This window comes from Nyctibius grandis, chromosome 9, assembly GCF_013368605.1.
Source record: "Nyctibius grandis isolate bNycGra1 chromosome 9, bNycGra1.pri, whole genome shotgun sequence".
NCBI lineage: Eukaryota > Metazoa > Chordata > Aves > Nyctibiiformes > Nyctibiidae > Nyctibius > Nyctibius grandis.
The window spans coordinates 9,961,361-9,984,786 of record NC_090666.1 but is presented as its reverse complement, the minus strand read 5'-3'; the positions used below and the strand labels follow the sequence as shown (position 1 = coordinate 9,984,786).

The window sequence follows — 23,426 nt, the reverse complement described above, 5'->3', positions numbered from 1 at the left end:
TCTGTGCAGAATTCAGTGAAGCAAGTCAAGAGAGTATTAAAAACCCCAGAATGTTTTAGTAGTATGAAATGAAATGAAATAAAGTGCATACTTTTAGTGGTTGTAATGAATGCATCCACTTACCGTAAGGCCTGCTAGTATTTGAAATAAGTGGTCATCTTTCTCTGGTAAATACATTGTCTGTGTCAGCTTGCAGTGGACTGAAGGGGAGGCATGCCTGCAGAAGTCTGTATCTATTGCAAGCTGAAATACTCTCTAGGAAATAGTGTGGTGCTGGCATGAGTTACCAGTTGTGGGCTCTTTGGGGCATGCATTCTTCCTGAGACCTGGTGATATGTTACCCTGTGACTGTATGTGCTGAGCCTGCCCTATTTCATGTCTTTGCTGAAAGTTTCTGCTTTGAGTTGGAGCTTCCTGCTGCCTCGTATTCCAGGTTGTTTCTGACATGAGGATAGGAAAGCTTGTAAATATGGTGGATGTATCTATATGAGGAGTGCTGTATCTGGCAGAAATAAAGCTTTCTCTGAAAGCAGAGGCAGTGTAACTGTGTTAGTGCAGAATTTCACCCAGGATAATAGATACTGCAATTCTGCAGAAGTGGCTATTAGGACTTGAGATCTTGGCATCTCTGGATCCTGGAATATCATGCCCAGTAAGAATCACTACTAAATTTGAAGTGATTGGAGATGGCAAAATGTTGAACAGCAAGAAAGCTGGTGTTAACTCTAATCAAAGAATAAGAAACAGTAAGTTTGAAGAATGTAAATTTGAAGTTTGAAGAATGTAAAGTATTTGGTGTGCTTTTTATTGAAACTGTGGAGATTCAAAGTAAGGCACAGTAGCCAGCAAAATAAGTTTAATGTTTAAAATCCTGGGGACCTCTTGCTGTATGTTGATCTTTAAATCAGAGAGCCTCTCTGGTGATGGTGCCTGAACAGAGGTTTCATAAAAGTGCATGCATGACTGACAGTAAGCTGGTTTCCTTCATGGAGCTCCCCCTTGGTCCTAAGAAGAAAGCTGAAAACAGCAAGTGGATCCATCAGGTCTCCTGCATTTCTAGGGCCTTGTTAGGCTCTTCAGTCATCAGCCCTTTAGCTGGTGGCAGCCAGACCACATTCATTTCAGAAAGCAAAATGAGTTGCCTCACACGGCGTCTTCTGTAACTGAGGAAAAATTGTCGACGTGATTCTAGTGCCCCTGGGTAACGTTTACCACCTTCTGCAGTTAGAACTGGAGTCACAGCCTTCCTACCAGTCTTTTCTCTGACTATTGGTTTCGTATTCCTTCAAGCAGTATCTGTGCATTTTTCAAGCTTTGGGGTGAGTGATCTGCAGATGTTCAGGAAAGACCTTCAGAGTACTAGGTTCTGAAAAGTTGGATGTGATCAGTGTTGGCACCTACTGTGGTTCCTTTAGTTTCTTGTTGCAACCAGAGACCAACAGCCACGGCCAAATGCCTCATTTTATTAATCCTTTCCCTCCAGGAGCTGGGTTTTAGCTGGGCATAATATTCAGTGCTGGCAGTGGCTATCCTGAAGTCATTGGTGCCAAGGAGTTAATGAATTTGGAAAACTTCCCAGATAATACATCTGGCCCTCTAACTTACGTTTTGGAGTATGAAGTATGAGACATAGAAAGAAGAGCACTGAACTAAATGAGCTACTGGCGGAAGAGGGGAAGGGGACGCTTTTTTTAAACTAGTTGACTGAAAGTTAAAAATGATGTAGCCCCACAGAAGATTTAACTGTTGTGGTTTTGTTTGGTTGGTTTTGGTTTTGTGGGGTTTTTTTAATTTTGTAATACTATGTATTTGACAGTTACGTTGCCTTCTGAGGCCTGAATATAGAGAGGGAAGCATTTATAATTCTTCACTTTGAATGATTCTTCTTCATTTTTTATTTTGAAGTCCCATCATGTTGCCATGTCAATAAGAAGGATTTTGAAGTTAGCTACCAGTAAGTGATATTTGTAGTCCAGCTCACTTCTGGAATAGTATCTTGTACAGTGTTTGCCTTCCATAACATTTGAAATAAGGTTTTATTATGTAAAATGGGTTGCTGGTGCTATTTATTAATACACATCTTTGCATAATAAAAACTGTGCAGAGCAATATCGTGCAGAAATTAACTTTGAAGAAAAGAATTAGATTGCTATTTTTATGTCTCATGAACAGCATTATTTTTAGTGAGTCTTTCAATACAGCAATGCTGCTTAGCACTTACCTACACGTCACTCCAAAAGTACCCAGAATATCATCCCTAATTAAGTGTCCTAGTGAAATGCTTTTTTCTGACCTAAGAGCCGAATGGGAGAGTTTTTCTGTACATACCAGTGGCAACCCAAAGGGAAAGCATTTCATAGAAGAGTAGAAAGCACTTCCTTGAGTTACTGTCCACTACCAGCAGGTACTTCCTCCTGCCTCAGGCAATGGCACCATGCTGCCCTTCCAAAACATATCAGCTTCTCTAGTGTTTACCCTTTTTTCTGCCTAATGTCTTGATAGGTGAAATTCCTCATTGGCCTTAACTTAGTCTTGCATGGGTTGATTTAGCTTCCAAGCATTTAATTTTTGTCCACAAGTAATAAGCATAGTGATTGATATCTTAACCCTGTGAGTGCATGGAAGATCCCTTTTGACATGAGAGCAAGCTTATGTTTGTTTGTTTGTTTGTTTTTAAAGAAACTTAAATACTGATTCCCCCCCCAGTAATCTGACACCTATACTGAGGCTACTCTATATCTGATTCCTGCCCCTTTACTTCTTCACCTTCTCTTGTAAAAATCCCTTCTTTAATCCTTCCCTCCTTTTCAAGCTGGCTCTTAAATCTAAAAGAAACCTTTGTGGATTGGATATCTGTCTGGGAGAGGAGCAAATCTGTGACTGAAAGCTTCACCTCCAGATTTTCAAGGACATTAGCAGACTTAGCGCGGTTATATCTACATAATTTTTATTTCATTGAGTTCTTCTGGCCATCCTGATACTAGTTCGTGCAGAGCTTTCTGCCTACTGTTCTGGTTATGGTTCCCCTCTGTTCCCCATGGCCAGGAGAGCATGCAGGGCATAGTCAAGTCCTGGGGACTGTTGCTTGCACAGCATATTTCAGTATTAGTGGGGTTTTTCTGGGAGACCATCTCCCCTTCCTGTTCTCTTGCTTTCATGCTTACTCATAAGGGAGCAGGTAGGAGACATTCTGTCTAGTGTGAATTGTGGGCTTGGGGCAAAGCAGCGAATTCACTGGGGAGAGGCAGACCCTAACTTTACAATTTGCCCGATTTCAGAACAATAATTTCCGTAGTGCCATATAGCAGCAAGACCCTGACTCTGCCACACTGAAAGCTTAAAATAGGGATTAGTTCCCTTCCAGTGCTATGATCAGGACCTGGCAAACTGAGGGACAAACAGAGCAGAGCTAGAACTTGGCACTAGAAGTTTGCATCTGTTACTGAAGGATGATTGCACTTACAAAGGTTGCATATGAAAACCTCAGTTAACTTGCTGTGGCAGTTTTCAAGCCTCTCTCTGCAGTAGGACCAGAACAGAGGATCTGGCATCGATTTGTTTGGGTTTTTCATGTAATTACAATTTTTGTTGCTACCTCCAGTTGGCATGAACTCCTTTATTCAAAAAAGGGGTTGGGTTTTTTTGGTTGCCAGTTGTAATACTGCTGTTGACAAACAGAGATGTTATAAAAGAGAAATCCAATATAATGTAGTTATTCAGATGCTTCTATTTTTTCATTGCTTTCTAATCTGTTCAGATGCTTAATTCTGAAAACAAAATGACAACGTTGTTCAATCGAAGCTTCTGGAGTTTAATTCTTTTCTAAAAAATAGCACATTGGTTTTCATTTTGAAGGTACAAAAAAGAATGAGCATTACATTCAAGACTGAATTTTGTCAGCCGTTGCATCAAATAACTCACTGCTTATTACTGAAATGTACATCACAAAATAGCTACAAAGAGTAGTTCTCAGTCTGAGTTTATATTAAAAGAGCAAATACATTTAAAAAAGGAAAACATACAGAAGAAAAATTATTTCTTACAATCATTCTTTTTCTGCCATCCTGAAGAAAATATGGATAAATAATTGAGACTCAGGAAGAGCCGTTGGTCTCCTTTAACTCATGGTTTGCTTTTTCTTTTCTCTTTTTGTGTATAAAGTGTGGGTGTAGTGTGCAGTAGTGGCTGTGTTATCACCTGTTAAGTGTCATGTGTGACACATCCCATTACAGATTCTGTGAAATTGGATCTGTTTGAAGTAAAACTTTCCATTCAAGTGTCAATTGAAGCGTGGGTTTTATTTGCTTTTTTGACAGAGGTTGTTCTTTTACTGTCTCCTAAAATAACTCTGATACTTGTTTTTATTTAGGAGAGGAAAAGGTAAGAATATATGGCTAGAGGCTGGGAAAGATAGCAAGCTAGTAGGAGTGAGCTAGAAAAGGATGCTGAGGATGGGGGGAAAAGGGAAATGAGGCATGTGGCTAGGTGAGAAGATGCAGTGTGGGAAAGGGTGACACAACTGAGAGAGAGGGGGAGACTAGCTTGTGCTGGTCTAGGGCAGCAGATCCAGAAACCACATGGGAAAGAAAAGGGTGGCAGCCAGCATTGCAGTAGAGAAAACTGCTTTTCTTTAAAACAAGCAAAACCAACAAACTAAAAAACCCCCACCAAAACACCACACCTAGGAGACTGTATATGCAAACTGTTTTAAAAGAATGTAAGTTTGAATGTTTAAGGTGTCTGAAATAGGAAATGCTAGCTGTAACGATGTCTGCAAAGGCAACTCAGACCCTTTTAGTAGATGCTGATGGTATGAGACTTGCATAATCAAAACCTAAATCTTCCCTTGAAAGACTTGACTTTCAGAGCACAAGAGGGGTCTGCTTAAGGGTAATGAAAGCTGTTGTGTAAGGCCCAACCCTCGCCTCATTTATTATTGAAGCTGTAAGACGTGTAGCTGTTTGGTATGTTCTGGTTGGAAAATGTGATGTTAGTGGTGTAGATGAGCTCGGGGAAAAAAAGAAACATTTTTTCTGTTTTCTAGCCATTAAATGCTGCTTGAATTATTTTCTAGCTATGCCTATACCTCAGAATTGCTGGGGGTGGGGTGGTGTCTTTAAACCACGTGCAGTGAGATACTCTGTTCTTCTCCTTGTTGGTGCCTGAGGTGCACGTGTGCTGATTTGCAGAAGTGCTGAATGTATGCAGACTGTAACCAAAATCAGTGGCAGTAGTGCTGTGAGCCCAGGAAATGCTAGATGTTAAGTATTCAGGAGAGAGAGTGGAGGGCAGGGGAATCAGGCCTTGAGAATCTTAAAATGGGAACCTGGATTGATCCTCATCCTGCTGTTTCAGTTCCTTGTCTCTGAGACACAGATAGTACAGACTTCTTTTCAAATGCTGTCATTAGTGTTTATTAAAAAACTTACTACTTTATAAGGTGTGTCAGAAAAAGATGCATGAAGAAAACTGTTTAATGCTGATGTCAGAGCAGATATTAAAGTGCATGTTGAATAAGAAAGGGGGTAATTGCTGTACGTGTGGAAGAAAATATTTGTAGATCTTTCCTGAAAGAAGGAAGCTGGAGTTTTGTAAATAAAATTGTCATAATGTATTTGGAACATAAAGTGAAAGTCTATTACAGTGCGTGCATAGAGAGAGATAAGTTAATGATGGACACCTCTGCTGTGGCATTCTCCAAGCCTAAGTGCTTTACTTCGCAATGTTAATAGTACTCTTTTAAGGTCATTTTTTGTATATAATTTTAATCCATAGTGGGTTGCTTTAACCACTTTTATTAAAATTTCATGAGCCTTTTCAGAAAATCAGACAGGAAAATGCGAATAAATAATGCATTTTATTTAGTGTCTAGTAGATACAGTATTACTGTATGTGTAAACAAATAAAAATGTTTCTTTATTAATACAGCAAACTGTGTAGAAAGATCCTGCTGTAGTCTCTAAACTACATATGCCTTAAAGAATCGCTTTATCTTCAAGTAGCTAGCGCTGGACCTAAACCTCTGGATTTGGAACGATATAGAGTGATAGCATAAAAAGATTAAATATCTTAGCTATTGTAAATAAAGTGTGGGGTCGTGACTTGTAGGGCAGAAGATTGAAGCTGAAATCTTAAAGCATTCATTTTCCGAGAGCAAGTACTTAATATTTTATAAAATCTGGTCCCTGTATAGACTCTCTGCTTGCCTAGTTTCCCTTTTTGTTTTCTGCCCTCCTTCTTCCCTTCATGGAAGAGCCCACAAGTAATATTTTAAAATTCAGACCTGAGCACTCACCAGTCAGCTCAGTGGTATGTGTCTGTGATTAGCTCACCTGTCTGTTATACTGCTTCTTCACCCTGCAAGATGCCAAACTGAGAAAGTACAGGTTGGTAGTGGATGTTATTGGTGACAAGAGATGTGGATACGTACTTGATTGCTTCAAGCCAAAATAACTTGTTCACATCTGTTTGATGAGGAAAAACCCCAGCTCCTAGCACCATATATGCAGATCAACACAACCCTCTTTCTGTGTTCTGTTTGGGTTGTTAGGGGTTTTGGTGGGGTTTTTTTGTTTGTTTTTTTGTTTTGTTTTGTTTTTAGGGAAGTCTTGTATAGGTTCTGACACTCTTTTGTATGTTTAGTACTTCATTTCAACTGGAGATGCAACAATCTTCTGATACTCACTGAGAGTAAAAGAAACAGCAAAATGATCAAATGTAGAACGAACTTTGCCCTTGTTTGTTTTGAGCAGTTACTTACCTTGTAAGTAGTCCTGCTCATTTGTGTTCCTCAGGCCTTAGCAACAATGAATGGTTCTGCAACAGTAACTCCTTTCAGACCTACACGACTTGTCATTAAAAGCCCCACCTCTTTCCTTCTGTCTGGTTGCAGCAAATACTTCATGACCCAAACTGAAAGAAGGGAACCTAGACATTTTTAAGGAAGTTTTTATGGCTAAAGAAGCAGAGGCAGTAATTCTTCTCCTAGTTTAATGATGAGTTACACTTACAGTGTAGGAAGAGTCTTCGTTTGCACTGTAATTTGCATTAGCAGAACAGAGTGCCCATTTTGTTAGTGATTTTTAGAAAATGGAATCCAGGAATAACTGCCTGGAGTAAATAGAATCAATAAACAACGGAAAGGCCAACAATACTAGAACAACTCATACTGAAATATGCTTTTGCAATTTGAGCTTTCATGTGTTTGTTACATTTGGTAGGGAATTGTTCTTAAACTTCAAATAGAATTTCTTAGTACCTTCATATAAATCAATTGCCTGTATTTTTCAGTTAAGCAGTTTAATTGCTTAATCAGACTAAGAAAACCTAGTGATTGAAATTTAACAGTCGTATGGTATAAGGCAATATCAGTATTAGTCCTTGCTCAAGGTAGCTGTTTTAGATCAAGCTGAATCTACTAGAAGGTAGTACGTTTATAATGTACTTCAGTGTACAGGAATATCATTTACGTCTTCTCTAAGAGTTAAGAGCGTAGATGTTGAAGAACGACAGAGTCAGCAATAAGACGGTATTAAAGCTGTCACAAAATACCAACTCCAAGTCAGAGGGCTTCTGCGCTAAAATAGATTTGGGGTTGTTGGGGTTTTTTTATAATCTATTTGGAGAAAAATTAACCCAGTCTGTGAATAGCACCTAAGCAAGAAGGGACCATTCTGTCAGAACTGACTTGAAATGAACAAATAGCAAAAACAGTTTAAGAGAACATGAGGAAATTCTGTGCTCAGCTCTTCTATATTGCTGTTCAGAAGAAATGCACCACAAATGTCACCTTTAAAAGGTAAGGAAGGAACTTCTTGTTAGCTCTGTTGTGGGCTAATGCTTGCAACATTCATTTGAAATACTGTACTTATCTTAACAGTTCACATTCAGTCTGAATGTGAAATCTGAGTAAATTAATATTGTGCCAAAACATCTGTTTTTTCTGTTTAAAATAGAGAACATCTGAGGCATAGGAGCATAAAGGGATTGTAGCAGGAGATGAACTGTTCTTTGCAAAGTGTTGACAAATCGTAAATAAATCACAGCAGATACAGAGACCTATAGTGCCTCTCAAAAAAAAGCCAGTATTGCAGAAATACAGGTAGGCTTGATAAAAAAATATTAGAGGTACTGAATATTATTTTGGTTTGAGTTGGTATAACACAAAGTGCAGTGAGGTTTTGGCCCATCATTAGAGAGGTTCTGTGTGCTTTCATAATGCAAGTAATGAAGAATTGATAGGAACAGGAAGCAGTGTCATCTTTATTTTTGGGTTCGGGTTTTTTTTGGTTTGTTTGTTGTTCTGGACACCTTTCATCTATAACACATCCCAAGAAGACAAAAGTGGGCGTACTGTATCAGACAAAAAGTCTATATAGCCCATGTCCTCTTTCTGATACCACCAAATGCTAATGCCTTATGAGAAATACAAATATATGACAAGTTTATATTGTATTTCTGCAAGAGCTCTCCTTCCCTGCAGATATTCAGGGACTTAAAGACTGAAGGCAAGAATACTTTCTATTTATCTGCTCATCTTTGATAGATTTTGCTTCTCGAGTTTTCTTGCTTCCCTTTGAACACACGTAAACTCTTGGTATCCACAACAACAAAAAATTATTCACATAAATGTTTATCAGGGTTGTTGCTGTGAAGAGAAATTATGATTGATTACCCGTTACTTTCGTTTTCTCTTACAGCAAGATATGAACCCAACTAGTAGCTTCCTGCTCCTTCCTGTGGGACTGCTTTTTCGCAGTGGGGCCAATTAAGCAGATGGCAGAACCACCATAACATTTTTTATTTTAACAACATTAACCTCAGTGTTTCAAAATCTGATTTTAGTTCTGCTCTAAAGTAAATTCCTTAATATGTATCACTATTCAATATGAGGATTGACATACTCATTAAAGGTTGAGGGAAGAAGCTGCCAAGCAGCTCTGATTAACTGTGTGATAATATGCCTGAAGTTTTACGAATTATATAAATATTGAAGTAATTGATTGCCACAAGTCTATACCCAACCACAGTACAACTTGTTTTGCATTGTCTTCTTGAGGAAGTGGAATGGCATGCATTTCACAGTTTAACCAAATTTTCCTCTTAATGCAGTGGAAATACTGCTCCACAGTCAGAAAAAAGACTAAAGTCACAAAAAATGAGATAGAGGGCAGAATACAGATGCAAGTGTTCACTCTTGATACAGAAGAAACAAAAAGTATAATTATATAGATGCTGAACGTTTTTTATGTGAGTTCATCATTGAACACAAGAGCTATTTTATTATACAGTTGGTCAACCTGAAAAAGTTAAACTGCAGCACTAGCCACTGTAAAAAAGCAAAATAAGATGTTTTGATATTGCTAGAAAAATCTGGCAGAGCTACTTAATATCCTTGAAACTGTTCGAAATGTTTGTGCGCATTTGTTCTTTTATTGTAGTTGGAGCAAAAGCTTATAATTTGAAGAATATTACTCATATTTGTTATTTAGTTTTAAGAATCTACTGAAGGGCTAGTAACACAAGTAGTAGTATCTAATTTTTATATTCTCGTAGCATTTGGAAATGCAGCTGTGGAGAGACATGACTGCAAAGAAAGAAGTTTTATATCTTTATGTTGTATGACTGTATATATAGCCAAATATTTTTGCCTTCATGTGTAAGTAAACTTTGTGTTTATGGACAATATCTGGATTTTGAGGGCAAAGAGGTCGATGTGCTATCCTTTTAGTATTAAATAAGCCAAATATAAAATTTAAATTGAGATTACTAGAAAGGAAGACATTTATTGTTGCAAACGATTCAGGGTATTAAATGGGAATATGTCATTTGCAATATCACATTAGAATTTGAAAACTTTATACCTACTAACTCTCAAATTAGTATAGCAGAAAAGGATTAGCAAAAATACATTTTATTTATTTATGCTGTGTATCTGACAGCATACCTTTGTACACAGATTTATTTCCTGGTTGGTTGATGATCAGCAGTAACTCCTGCTTTGCCCATTAATACAATTACTTTGTCTCCATGAAGGTGTTCTGGCTAGAGGTCAGGCCCTACTAAAGTTAGTTGTCAGTCTCGAGCAAAACCAAAGCTGCAGATTAGTATTTCAGAAGTTAGTGTCGTCCCTGTTAATTTGAGCACTCTTAGGCTTTGATCTTAGAGTAAGGCTCCTAAAAGTTGTAGTTGCTGTCACTTGCTTAGGACCCTATTCTAGGCAGAGATTGCCGTTCCGTATTAGTTTAGGATATTTCATTGTACTGTTGTGTTTTGGTCGGATTGCTATTTGAAATAAATGCCTGTTCCTGTAGAACAGTTGCCTTTGTAATACCAGATTTTGAAATTTCATCCAAGGATCCAACCACCAAGTAGCTGAAGTAGACCAAATTGGGCACTGAGTTTTGTACTTGATCCATGGTACTGTATCAGTTTACTAATATGGTTGATGCATGGTTCATGCTTCAAGAGTATATGGAGTCACTGAGTAGAATCATGTGTTTTCCAATAATATTGAGTCCCAGCTTACAGGAAACCTTTATTTTCCTAAGATAAGCCATCTTGGATTTGTCTGTATTAAAATGTCATTTGATTGTGTTTAACTTGTATCAAGTTTATCTTGGTTGCAGTATCACTGTGACTGCTGCTTTCCATCCTGTTAAACCTGGAGAAATTTGGAATTTTTGATCATAATTTAGGATAGTGCTTTGACTAACTTCTCCAGAAATGTTCCCATTGGTTGATGAGGGATGTTGCCAAGAGGAATCGGAATGACCTTTTCTTCTCTTTTGACTCACATTTCTGCATATTATGTTTGAGAGCATATTTCTATCTACTCTCCATTTATTGGGCAAGTGGAAGGGAACCAAGGTAATGTCAATTGTTCTCAATACTAAAGTCTTTATTGTACTTATGTTCTCTCTCCTCACATGACCCTCTGCCTCCTTGAGTTTCTTATTAACCTTTGCAACTTATTTAAACACATAGGTTGAGGAGCATGTGTGAATATTCCTTTCTAGCTTCTGGTGTGTCAGTAGATGGGATCATTGTAGTTGCTGAAAATGTGCATGTGGAATATAATTGTATGCTCACATACCTATGGGAGTGCATATGTATTTCTGTTCCTGTACTTGAGGCACAAGTTTATGGCCAAGTTTACCCAGATACAACTAATGTTAGAGGAAATAATCTAGACATGGAAATTAAACTTTGTTTTCCTAAAAGCCGTAGTGAAGGACCTAGTTCACAGCCTACTTGCATGCAAAGCTTAAAAGGTTTCCGTTCAGTCTTTTTTGAGTTATTGGTGAATAGGGGAAAGTAAAGTATTACCTGGCTGGAAGAATGTACTTCTCCCACTCCTCAGTTATTCAGACATGGCAAGAGGGAGGTGTATTCTTTGGGGTTTTTTGTTTTTCTTACAACAGTCCTCATCTCTGGAATGAGACCAAGCAAAGAAGTTTCAGTACAGAGGATAGGTTAAAAAAAAAAAAAAAAGTTGAAGCATGTAAAATAAAGCTAGGTTAAAGACTCAATATCATTACAACTATGGATTCAGCTGTGAGGAATCTATAATAAAATACTGTTATCAAATTTTTAAGCATTCAGTTGATCTTAAAAATCTCACTAGGAGATAACAAGGAACCTTTGCTGAGGACTTTTGCTGAAAACCTACATAATCCTTTCAAATTCTGCAGGGATTTTTAGTCAGAGCTGTGCCAGATAACTGTTTCTCTTAGTTAATACTAGGTTTGACAAAATTCTCCATATTCACATTCAAGAGTTGGATTTTGACATCAACTTTTCAAAACTGTTTCAAGACAAATATGGTTAAACTCACAAACGAAGCAATTTCAAAAATATGCATGCCTTTGTGAATGGCCTCTGGGTCTGTATATATAGATTGATTGATTACAGGTGCGTATGTACCTTTCTTACAGGTTATCTGCTGGCAACTTCAAGCAAAATGTGCATTAATTTCTTAAACTGAAAATTAACCTATGCACTTTCTATTTAAACATGTACAAATAAACAGAAGAAAATAGGTTTTTCATAACTTCTCTGGAAATAAATCTATAAACTGAACTAAATGTAGATGAGGAGCAAAAGATATGAGTTTGCTACTTGTTTTGGTCTGCTTTATTTTAAAGTACTGTAAGGAACAAACTGTCTTGCATTTCTATGCTAATAGGACATGCTAATCACTGGAAAAGGTGATTTCAGTTTTGTTCAGGGTTTATGAACAAAGGGTTATTATTTGAAATGGCTCATTTACTCTGTATGTGCCTGAGACAGAAAGTCTGAGTCTCTGAAGCTTTTTTAAATACACGTTGCAGAATCTTCCCAGACTGAGATGTTTGCCTGTTTGTAGTAGGCTAATGCAGAAGTGTTCCCTGATAAGGTTAATGCCCAGTTAATTGCTCCTAGCCTTGTCATACCGTTTAATTGCTACTTGGCCAAGGTATGTTTGCCACTTGCTCTGTGTAGAGTTCTAGCGGATGTAGTGATGCAAACCACGGACTGGTGGAGGGCAAACAAAATAAATACAGTATTTTATGTTCTTTTAATTCAGGGCCAAGTGGATTTGGATGAAGTGTTTATTTAGTTTGCTGGCTGCTTCAGATGCTGTGGCGTATTGATTCCTTTTATTACTAGCAGCCATTTAACATGACCTCTCTCAGATCCAGTATTTTAAAAACCATAAATTTTAACTTTACTTATGAGCAAGGACTGAAATGCTGTGAAAGCCTTTTTATTAGGAGAGCTTTGCCTTACTCCATGTTCATGTGTCACCCATGGCAACAATATTTAGAGCATCTTAAATTAGAGCGGCTGTTGGGCAGTTTGGTGGTGCTGGGGTTAGCAGTAAAGAGAGCTCATAAATATCTCAAGCATGTAGGATTCACTGATCAGAGTGTGGGCAGGTGTACAAAAGCAATGCCATTATTAGCAAAAGGTATCCTTTTTCCAGGTTATTTTGTTAAAAATCTAGCTTTTTTTTCTTAGTCTTAATGTTCAAAGATAACAAAAAGCACACACAAAGAAGTGTTTTATATAATGTATTTTTTAATTGCAAGTGGAATTGGTGAAATTGAAATGTATTTTTCTTTCTTGCCTTGGCTTGGCTTTTCTTTTACAATAATAACCTTCCTTGTTGTTGCTATAGCCTAAATTAATCCCCAAATGATGCTTAAAGCAATCTTTAATATGCAGCTTATATGAATGTTTGTAAAAATGTGTCCAGGCCAAAACTTGATGCATAAAAATGACATACCACTTTTTAAAAAAGAAAATAATTATGAATAAAATGATTGAGATGAGATAATTTAATTCTGCATTCGCATGTAAAGAACCCAAAAAAAAGCTTTGAATTAGCAAAAAAAAAAAAAGAAAGCTGAATATGAACTTTTTGCATCCTTTTAATTTGTTACTTCTGATTTAAATTAGTCATTTTTAAAAATATAATTTCAGGTTTGATGATTAAGATTGAGTAATAATTCAGCAACCTATTTCAAAATAGGCTTAAGGCTTAACGAAATAGGTAGATTGTAACCATGAATTTAATGTAAGTATTGGCTTGCTTGCTTCTGTTCTGCTACTGAAGAAGTTTCCTTCTCTGTCCCACAAGTCAAAGGTAACGCTCTAGATGTTAGCCTCATACCATTAAGAGTGACTTTGTTTAAATATTAGTGCAGGGACTCTCATTTCATGTTAAACTTTGGCCTGGGAACCAAAATGTTGGTTTAGTTTGAGAAGAGTAATTTATATAAATTAATCTCAGAAAGTGTCACATTTCCCAATCTTTTAAAGCTGGGTTGAAATGTTTGACCTTATCAGAGGGTGGGTGCGGAAGGAGAAGTAAAGCAATCACAGGGTACTGGAATTTTTTTACTACTGCTCAATTCCAGACTGATCAGTTTACAAGGTGCCTGAAACCACTGGGGAATCATATTTTCTAAAAACTGGACTTTTTCCTGTCTGCATTGCTTTTCTTATGGCTGTTTTCCTCTAGCAGGTTGTAACAGCTATATCTAAAATCAATTTGAGATGCATAAATATCCTTGAGGAGAAGGCTCCTGCTTTGTGGAAGGTCAGGTAGCTTAATTTATACTGGGACCTGTTCGAACGGCAAGAGCTTCAGTTTGCACCAACTGGAGAGAGAACACTGGCCTGCTGGAGAAGTAGGGATTCAAACGCCTGGGAAAACTTTTCACTGCAGAGCTATACTGTTAAGTGGAAGGTTATGTGAGAGGTTAAACTTGTGTAACCAAATGAAGAAAACTTGATTGTTTCAACAGATAACATCAGCCGTTCTTTGGGCTGCATTTTGTCCAGCGTTCAGCACTAACCTAGCAGATGCATGTGCTGTTTCTCTGAGTGCTTTTACTTGAACCTCCTTCTTCTTTTGCTCCAAATTCCTAGCTTTAATATTGTTGCACTGTGAAACTTATTAGCATTTTTGAGACGTTTAATGCTGTACGTATTATTCTTTTTGAAATATTGACATGTTCTTTTGCAGTGTTGTTTGTTAGTGATAAGACTATAGAAAACAGTGACACCAGCCTACATTTCTAAGATGACAGTAGTGCATTTTTGCCTCTTGCCTAATGGCTGCCTTATTCCAAGCACTTCCTCTTCAGTTGGCTAAAGCTCAGCGTGCCTTCTGGGGTACAAATTGTGAACTGCCATTATTCATAGTTGCAACTGTAGTTTGTGCGAATGTGGGCTAAATTGCAATCATTATATGTAGTAAAATAGATTGAAATATCTGTAAATCTGAAGACTGTAGCTGGCTCTTTTAATCAGAGAACTTGTTAAATTCTCTCATGCTTTGATTTCTCTTTCTTAGATTTTTTTCCCCTCCCCCATCAGGTATCAAGTTGTTCTGTGTTCATTATTCCTGCTTCTAATTTGGAATGCTTGGTTTGAGGTATAAAATGAGCAAAATGTTACATGTTGTCTTTAAAACGTGAGTGCAAGATAGTGATTTTTCTCTTGCTTTTTATGAAGCTCTTCATAATCTTTTCTTTGCTACCTATATAAACTAGTGTTGAAGAAAAGGATACAGTATGATCTAAGGTTATCCTACAAAAATGTCCTATTAAAGCTCTTCATTTGAAAATCCAAGCTAAATGATGTAATGACTTTCAAATTCCTCCTTCCTAAATCATACTCTGCATTGAGTTGATTGATGATTGAAGAAATCTGAATATAAAAATGTGAGAGGAAAAAGTCCTTTGCAGTTGTGCATACAGTGAATCCTACCAGAAATAAATGAAACTACATTAAACAAAATGGTTCAGAAGGAATTGAACATGAATTAATTTAAGTCACCATATGATGTTGCAACCCTGTGGGTAAGAACCATGTCTGTCTACCTATTCTCTGATGTTTGTGGCACATGGAGATTGGTAATAATGACAAATGTTTTATCTTTTGACCTTACACTTATTAAAAGAGACACTCACAGTTTTCACTTGATGCACCAATTTATTTAGAGATAAATTTCCAAAAGGAGCTAAGGGGAGAGTAAAGCAGTCAGGTCTTACTGTCTGTCTCTTGCCTTTTGTATCTGTGGACATCTTTCACTTGGGTAACAGATTTGATTCATTCTCATACAAAAGGCTTCCCTACAGCAGGGATATATTTTGACTAAATTTTGCTGAGGAGCCTATTTTACCAGCCTGATACCTGTATCATTTGATTCTGTACAACAGAAATCCCGCTTTTTCCTTCATGAACAAAAGTTGTGGTGTTTCTGAAACCATGCTGCTAGCCTTACCTCTGCAGGGGCAGTGTAAGGTTAGCAATACATTAATGTGTGTAAAACAAGACAAACATATATGTGATCAGTGAATTGATTGTGTTTTGAAAATCATGGGAACATACACGTATCAAAAGATATTTTAAACATATGCCAGTTCCTTTAGAGAAGAGAGAACTGTAGACCAAGCAGTTAGGTCAGTTAGGTCAGGGTGGGCCCAAGCTCAGTGCGGGTAAGTTGGGCATCATGAATGTTACCCAAGGTGTGTGTCAAAAACAGAAGAGGCTCTGGGCTGTACCTGCTTCCTGAGAAGCTGTTGGCATATCTCACTCTGAGTCCTGTCACAAAGAAGTGAGCCTTGGGGTTTCATGAACAGTTGTTTGCCTGCTAAAAGCACTCACGTGCTGTCTCTAGCATTCCAGTACCCGCTGGGTAGAAGACTCATTGTTTTCATAACCATTTTTTCTTCCCTAGTAACACATGCACCTCCATCATGTGCAGTGCAGTAGGAGCCAGGAATGTGTGTGCTTAGGGCTCAGTAAATACAGAACCAGACTATTTATAATCTGTTACAACTTTGTGTTTATCCTAGTTTCTCAGTCTCAGTGCTGCTTTCCCTTCTTTTTTCCTTGGTAAGTGATCTTTACCTCACTATATTTTTCAAAATGTGTATCGTAAATTAGTCTAGCTCACACAATTATGTTCCTCAAATTTATCCTTTAGGCGTATTCGTATAGTTTCAGTTTTCAAGAATAATTATCTAAAAAGTAAAATTAATGATTTGTGTACAAAATGTTTACTGTTTAGGGTGTCTTAGGAGTTGTATTTCATTTAGAGTGGCAGTGATTCATGGCTTCTCTTCAATTCCACTCTCTCTACACGTGCCTTTGGGGTGGCTTGCATTGCCCACAATGCTGTGTCATTTGTTTCCCTTTGATTTTCATGACTGACATCTTAATTTTGGCATGTTTCCTCTTGCTGGGCTATAAAAATAGAAAGGAATGTGCAGATGTGAGAAAAAGAGAAGCCTGGAAATACCTGAAACTAATAATAATAGTAATAAAAGAACAGAAAGCAGGTTTACTTTTACTAGTACATTAAGAAAAAAAATCTGTAGTAGCCATGTTGGCATTGAGCAGAAAATAAAGGAATGTGTATACCACTTTCAGTTAAAGGATGATCAGTTACAGATATTGTCTAGAACCAGCAACTTGGTTTCAGCCAGTTGTAGGCAGATACTGACGTCAGTTGTTTTCTCTCATAAATTCAGTAGAGATGCATAAAGTAATTCACCATTTCTAAAAAGAAATAAAGTGGATGCTTCAGTTGACTTTTTATCATTGTACTACAAGAAGCAGTAAAATGAGGGATCAAGAATTTAAAAAACATAAAAAGAAACATTTTTACACAGGGAACAATCAGATTTCTCATTGCCAAACTGTATTTTTGTATTAAAAATCTGGGTAGGGCTAGGTATGTACACACACACACACATACACACATCCCCAGAAATGCCTGTTAATAACTTGTAAAAGGTGAGAGGGTTTTTTTTGTTGTTTATTTGTTGGCTTGGGTTTTTTACCCATGAGGAAAAATTCATGTTTTCAGGCTTACAGCGGTCCTAAAGGTCTGCAGAAATGGAAAAGGTACTGAGGGGACAGGGGAGCGAAATTTCCCTGGTCAGGATCTGGTACTTGTTTATTACAGAGTCTTGTGCATTTCTCTGTAAAGCATCCAGTAATCAATGCTGCCTGTGAAAGCAAGGGGACTGGCCTCCCTGCTTAGGGAGGCTCCTCAGCTCCTGCATCTTTAGTTGTGCACTAACACGTGCTTTCTGCAGCCTTACAATGAAAGAAAAATGGAATAAAAGCTGAATTGCAAAAATATGAAGTTCTCACTGAAAACCCTGGTGAGAACGTACAAGAATGTAAACTCCTTGACTTGAATGTTCCCCTTCTTAATGAGGTTGCATTGCTACTGCTGTCATCAATAAGAAAAAATTCAATTATTTTTCACTTGGGCTCAGATGCTTCTTCACGAGTGGATTTTGATGATAATAATGAGAAACTTGAAATCTTGCCAGTGAAATTTCAGACTAAATTATTATGGTCTATAGAAAGGGGCAACTAAATGCTTAATACTAATCTGTGAATAAAGGTTCTCAGTAAGTTTTTGAATAAATGAGGACACCTCTTAAGTGGTAGAACACAGGAAGATCACAGGTGAAATTTAACTTTTTTTGCCAGTGAGGGAGAAATACGGTTAATCTTTGCTGGTTTATACTGTCATTTAAGGTAACACATTAATTTTTACTGTTAGGCAATAAAGTGACCATAAGCCAATTCTATTTGTTTTGGGAACATTAGGGAAAAAAAAGTTCAGTTTTCCAAGGTAGTGGTGTTCTGAATTTACTTGGTAGCTGAAGAGTGCTCTATTTAGTTTTTTTTCCTCTTTTTAGTAGCAAACTGAAAATACTGCATGAAAGTCACTGTAAGAGTTCTCTTTAAAATATCAAAAAACAGGAAGTTACTGATAGTTATTACTGAAATTAATTCCTATGGGGGACTTCCATATTAGGACAAAGTAGCAAAATAAAGACTATTTATACAGAAACATACATACTTTGCCAATACCTCTGAGTTTCCCATGCAGTTGTTTAAGGCAAGTATTGGACCAAGAACCTTCTCTTGGTGACCCTGACTGAAGCAGGCAGTGTGGGACCAGGTGCCTACAAACCACAGCGCAGCGTGCGCCGGGGGAGCTGCAGCGAGGCAGAGTGAGCAGCTTGTGTTCTGGTACCTGTGACATTTGAGTGTGTCACTCCAGGCCTTAGGTGTTGGCTTGGATTTTCTTAGGGATGGCCTTCATGCGTTAAGAGTAGTCTTCCAGTCTGAGTAATTGGCTTAGCTTTATGTAAGTCGGGCTTTAACTGGCACTTAACCTGAGACTTTTTTTTTCAGGTAATACAGCTTAGGGCACTACTTTGATGTAGTACAGCTTGTACTGGGATGTGTATATAAACACCTTTGCGCTGGCTTTTGACGCAGCTGTTTCGGGTAGCGGGGCAGATGCAGCAGCCTGGGAATGGGCCTTGACCGCACAACCTGCCCGAGCCGTGGGCGCCAGTGCCGGCACTGCCTGCTGCCAGAGCTGGGGCCGCGGCCATTGCTCCCTTGCATGTGCTGTGGTCGCCTCTAAGCCGTCCCCCGGTGGGTAAGGCTCCGGAGGCTCGCAGGCAGCGCACTGGGAGCCAGCTGCCCACAGGGCCGGGAGCCGGCAGCCCCTGGCAGACCTGCGCCCGCCTCTGCCTGGGCCGCGCGCAGCTCGGGCCTGGCACCCAGCGCAACCCAGAGCCCTGCTTTCTCTGGGCCGCGGCAGCTGCTGCCAGGTTTGCTGCTGTGACCTGTCTTCTGGGAAAGCAACCCAGCAAGGCTGTTTTCTGACTGAAAAACAAAGCTTTTTCTCTGCTGATCAGAGTGGCTTTCACTTTGCCTCCTTTTACAGTGCTTATGCTTCCCTCAGTTTTGCTCCTCCTCAGCCTGAGGTAGGCACCACAGTGCCTCTTACTAATGCACAAGTTTTTAGTGATTTTAAGCACCTTTATGTTGTATGCAAGTCATTGCTCTTACTCTGTTTTAGCACTTGCTACTTTGGTAATAATGGCAGTCACCAGAATGGCAATTAGTGAACAAAAGAAGGTTTCACTGTGTGACCAGCAGCCGGGCTTCCCTTAAACTTGTCTCCACACCCCCACACACTCCCCAACCTATTTTCAGCTATATAACAGTCCACAGGTAATGGAAGTGTAAATTGCTTTATGTAGACACTGCTGATGAGTCTCTGTTTAGTGCCAATTCTTAGCTTTTTTCCTTTTAAGAATTCACTGATCACACTGTTTTCGTTCAGAAACACTTGCACTCTAGGATTGCTAAAATCACAGCGTATAATACTAACATTTGTCTTTTGATCCTTGAATCTCTTCAGGCATGACAGTATATGAGCATGTATGTGAAGGTCTGTTCTTATATTCTTCTGTTGCTTGCTTTAGTATCCCTTAAAAGTTGAAAACAAAAGCATTTGTGTTCTCAAAGACAGAAGGCATACTGCGAGGCAAAGTCTCTTCCTCAGTGTCTGTATGTCACATTGACTGTTCTGCTGTATAAAAACTAAGCGGATGCTACAAAGGCTTTTAAATTAACCTGTGAATTTCTTCATTGATTTGTATGCATGTGTTCATTGAACTTTTTTCTTTACCTATTCTACTATCATTATATTAATACTAATTAACACAATAATGACCTTTCTAAGGTCAGATAGTCAAGCATTCGAAGAGAGGAAAGGTTTGGCATACTTCGGAAGGTATTTGCTCTTTTTTTGTATGAAGTGCTTTCTTATGCGTCTAAACAAGGAAAGAGGCAGCAACATCATTTATGTTAAGCTGTACTTTGCTGGAAATATTTGTTTCTTGAAAAACCTGCTGTGTATGTTAATAACATAGCACCGGTTTCAGCTTGAAGAAAAAGATTGGATAAGACTGTGAGAGAACTAATAATATCTTCTCACAGGAGAAACGTGTTTGAAAAATATAAATCATTCTTACAACCTAACTCATTCTAAAAACTGAAACTCTTGTGTAGCCGTGTTTGGTTTTGTGAGTCTAAGGATAATGTTCTCCTTGAGACTATTAGCAGTGTCCAGTTGGACATTGCTGGCAAAGGGGGAAGAAGCAACCCCCTACTTATCACTGGTGCAGGCTTTAAAGTGAGAGAAAGGAAGCAAGCTGTTGCCCGTCACTGTTGTCAGGTCTGTAAATTAAGTGCCATTGCCTCCAAGTCTGAATGGAGATATCTACTGAAGCAGGTTTAACTTGATGTTATTTTTAGAACAAATTACATTGATTGCACACTATTTCAAAGGCCCCAAGTAATAAAGTACACAATTAAATGTATCTGTCTGACTAGTTTAATTTCTCTGTGTGATTTTAGGTATAAAAACTTAACTATTTGTTTTCTAGACTCTTCTGGCAAAGATTTCGGTCCTACTCTGGGATTGAAGAAGTCCAGTTCTCTTGAGAGTCTTCAGACTGCTGTGGCTGAAGTTAGGAAGAACGAACTCCCTTTTCACAGACCCAGGCCTCATGTGGTCCGTGGTCGGGGGTGTAATGAGAGTTTCCGAGCTGCCATTGACAAGTCTTATGATGGACCTGAAGATGGACAAGAGGGTATGTTGCTAACAGCACTTACTGAGGGGAGCCACCTTCACTTAGCACTGCTGAGGACCATTTCAATAAAGCACATAAGCAAGTGATTTAGTCCAATTGAAGTTGATTACATTTTAAAAGCTGCTTATGTCTTCCACTGAATAGAGCTGTCTTTGCAGTACCCTGTCCAACCTTGACTGGGTTTAGTGTAAAGTCTTTCACTGATCTCCTTTGGGGCAGGGGTGGGTTGGATGATTTAGAACTCAATCCTTAAATAATTATATTTTTCAACTTCAAGAAGCAGCTGCCTTCTTCAGATTACATTAAAAATTATCTTGCTTGTTTTACAGAGCTGTCTACAATTCCCCCTTCTGCAACCAGGAAATTTGTTTCCTGTTATAGGCAAGGCAGAGTGTATTGATAGCACCCTGCTGCTCAGTCTGTCACCATGGGCTTATAGACCCCAGTCTGGAAATATGTCTCCTTCAGCATGAAGCATAAAACTGTGTTGGATGCTGAGCCCCCCAAATAGAAACAACAGAGCTCTTCACCAACCAGACAGAACAGTTTATCTATTTCTTTTTCAGCCATTAAAATAGAAAGATTCCAGGGAGTGAATGAAATCATTTTGTTACGTAGGTTGGTTATGTCAGTCACTAGACTCTCTTGTTGAAGTAACATCTCAGTATTGCATTCCAGTCTGTCAGTTTTCTGGAGTTGATGGAGGTTAACAAGTTAGATTTAAAACAGAATAGTGTTTTACCATGTCAGGGCTTTTGTATCAGGAATAATAACTAGAAAACAAGTCATTAAAGTAACTCTGTATTTAATTTACAATAGAAATGCTTGAATTCTATTCAAGCATTGAAATGCTTGAATTCAATTTCTTGAATTGCTTGAATTCACTAGATATGTTTAGTCTGCTTTTTAAATTATTCAATTAAATGAGTAAGTGTTGTGAGTCATTTGAGCACTTTGTAGACACTCAGGCTGTGTTTCATGTTTTTTGCATTTTGGTGGCCCCTAGCCATCCTCACTGCTTCTTTTTCATTCTGCGCAGATGGTTTCTCTGATAAGAGCTCTCACTCTGGTCAAGAAGCTCAGAACATGGAATCTGCCCCTCCAGGGAACCCTGAACTAGAAGATGCAGAAACCAAAGCAAAAAAGGACAAAAAAAATAGAGAGAAAGAGAAGAAAAAAGAAAAGGGTAAATCTAAAATCAAAGAGAAGAAAAGGAAGGAAGAAAATGAAGATCCAGAAAAGAAAAAGAAGAAAGGCTTTGGTGTCATGTTGAGGTAAAACATTTTAAAAAGCAAAACAGCCATCCATTCTCATTATAAAGTAGGAAATAACTGATACTCTTATAAAGTAGTGGAAAATTATTTCACTTGGGCTCAAAATAATGTTTATGTTATTTAAAAAGAAAGCAGTTTATACTTTTACACCAAACTTGTAGCTGAGGCAGAAGACATTTGGCAGACAAAATGTCTTTTTGTGCCTTTGAAATTCATTCCCATATGTCAGAAAAGATTCAAGATTTCAGGCTAAAAACAAGCGTGTGTTGGTGAGGGGAGGCTTTGTGGGGAGTATTTCTGAGTAATACATGACCCACTCCTACGCTCAGACCTTTGCCTTCTCTTCCCTTGCTTATCTGCTTTCTTCACAAGCTTTGGGGAGAGCAGGATCCCTCATGTTACTGTAAACAGTCTAGTAACATTTGCAGTCGCTGAAAATCACTAGCTATGATAAAATCTTTGCTTCACAGCTTCAACCATTGCCTGCAGTGGTCAAAAGCTCACCATCCTCCCTGCCCAGCATGCAAGTGTTTGGATTTCTTCTGTGGCTATTGGTTGGTTTTGCATCTCTGGAATCATCAGAGATTAGACAAAGTTCTTCAGGCCATTTCCTTGCTCTTGCTGGAGCCTTTGGTGCTGTAGGCACTCTGGTTGCTATCACTCCTCTCTCTGGTACCTGTTTACTCTATTGAGGATTAAAGTGTTTCCATTTAAGTAGATCTTTGCAATTAATATAGCATATGTGAATAAAATTTAATGATCACCTGGAGGAGATTAGACCATATGGCCATGTGGTTACTTGTGGCACTGAACACTTAATGTTAGCTTTAGGAGGCTATTGGTGTTTTTTAGCATGCTGTATTGTAGACAAGCCAGATACATACAGAGGCCACAATCATTGCTTAGGCAAAGATGCATTTAAGTAATAATTTAAGAAATTCAGCTGCAAGATCATTCACTTACAATGGTATTCATTAGGGCAGTGATATAGGAAGTCGCATTGCAGCTTTCTGTTGATGTGTCCTCTGGAGTCAAATGACTTGTGTTGTATTGACATGGAAGGTTTTAGCTGACTTTCTTCCATGAATCATTAGTAAGAATCCTCAAAATTGTCCTGTCAACTTTTGAACACTGTAGAAAGATTGTCAAAAATATACAGGGATGTTTATGT

The 23,426-nt window shown here is 38.3% G+C and overlaps 1 protein-coding gene across 5 annotated transcripts in view; it reads left to right on the top strand.

Annotated features, from left to right (window-relative positions):
* Positions 1–23,426, top strand: part of PARD3B (par-3 family cell polarity regulator beta) — a 429,076-nt gene that overhangs the window by 255,391 nt on the left and 150,259 nt on the right. For all 5 annotated transcript variants that reach the window (XR_011048762.1, XM_068407693.1, XM_068407691.1 and 2 more), the window contains 2 exons: positions 20,775–20,981; positions 22,021–22,255. Coding sequence is in view for 4 of the 5 variants with exons in the window: in XM_068407693.1 (XP_068263794.1) it covers positions 20,775–20,981; positions 22,021–22,255 (442 nt within the window). In the remaining variant the exon portion in view is untranslated. The remainder of the gene's footprint in view (positions 1–20,774; positions 20,982–22,020; positions 22,256–23,426) is intronic.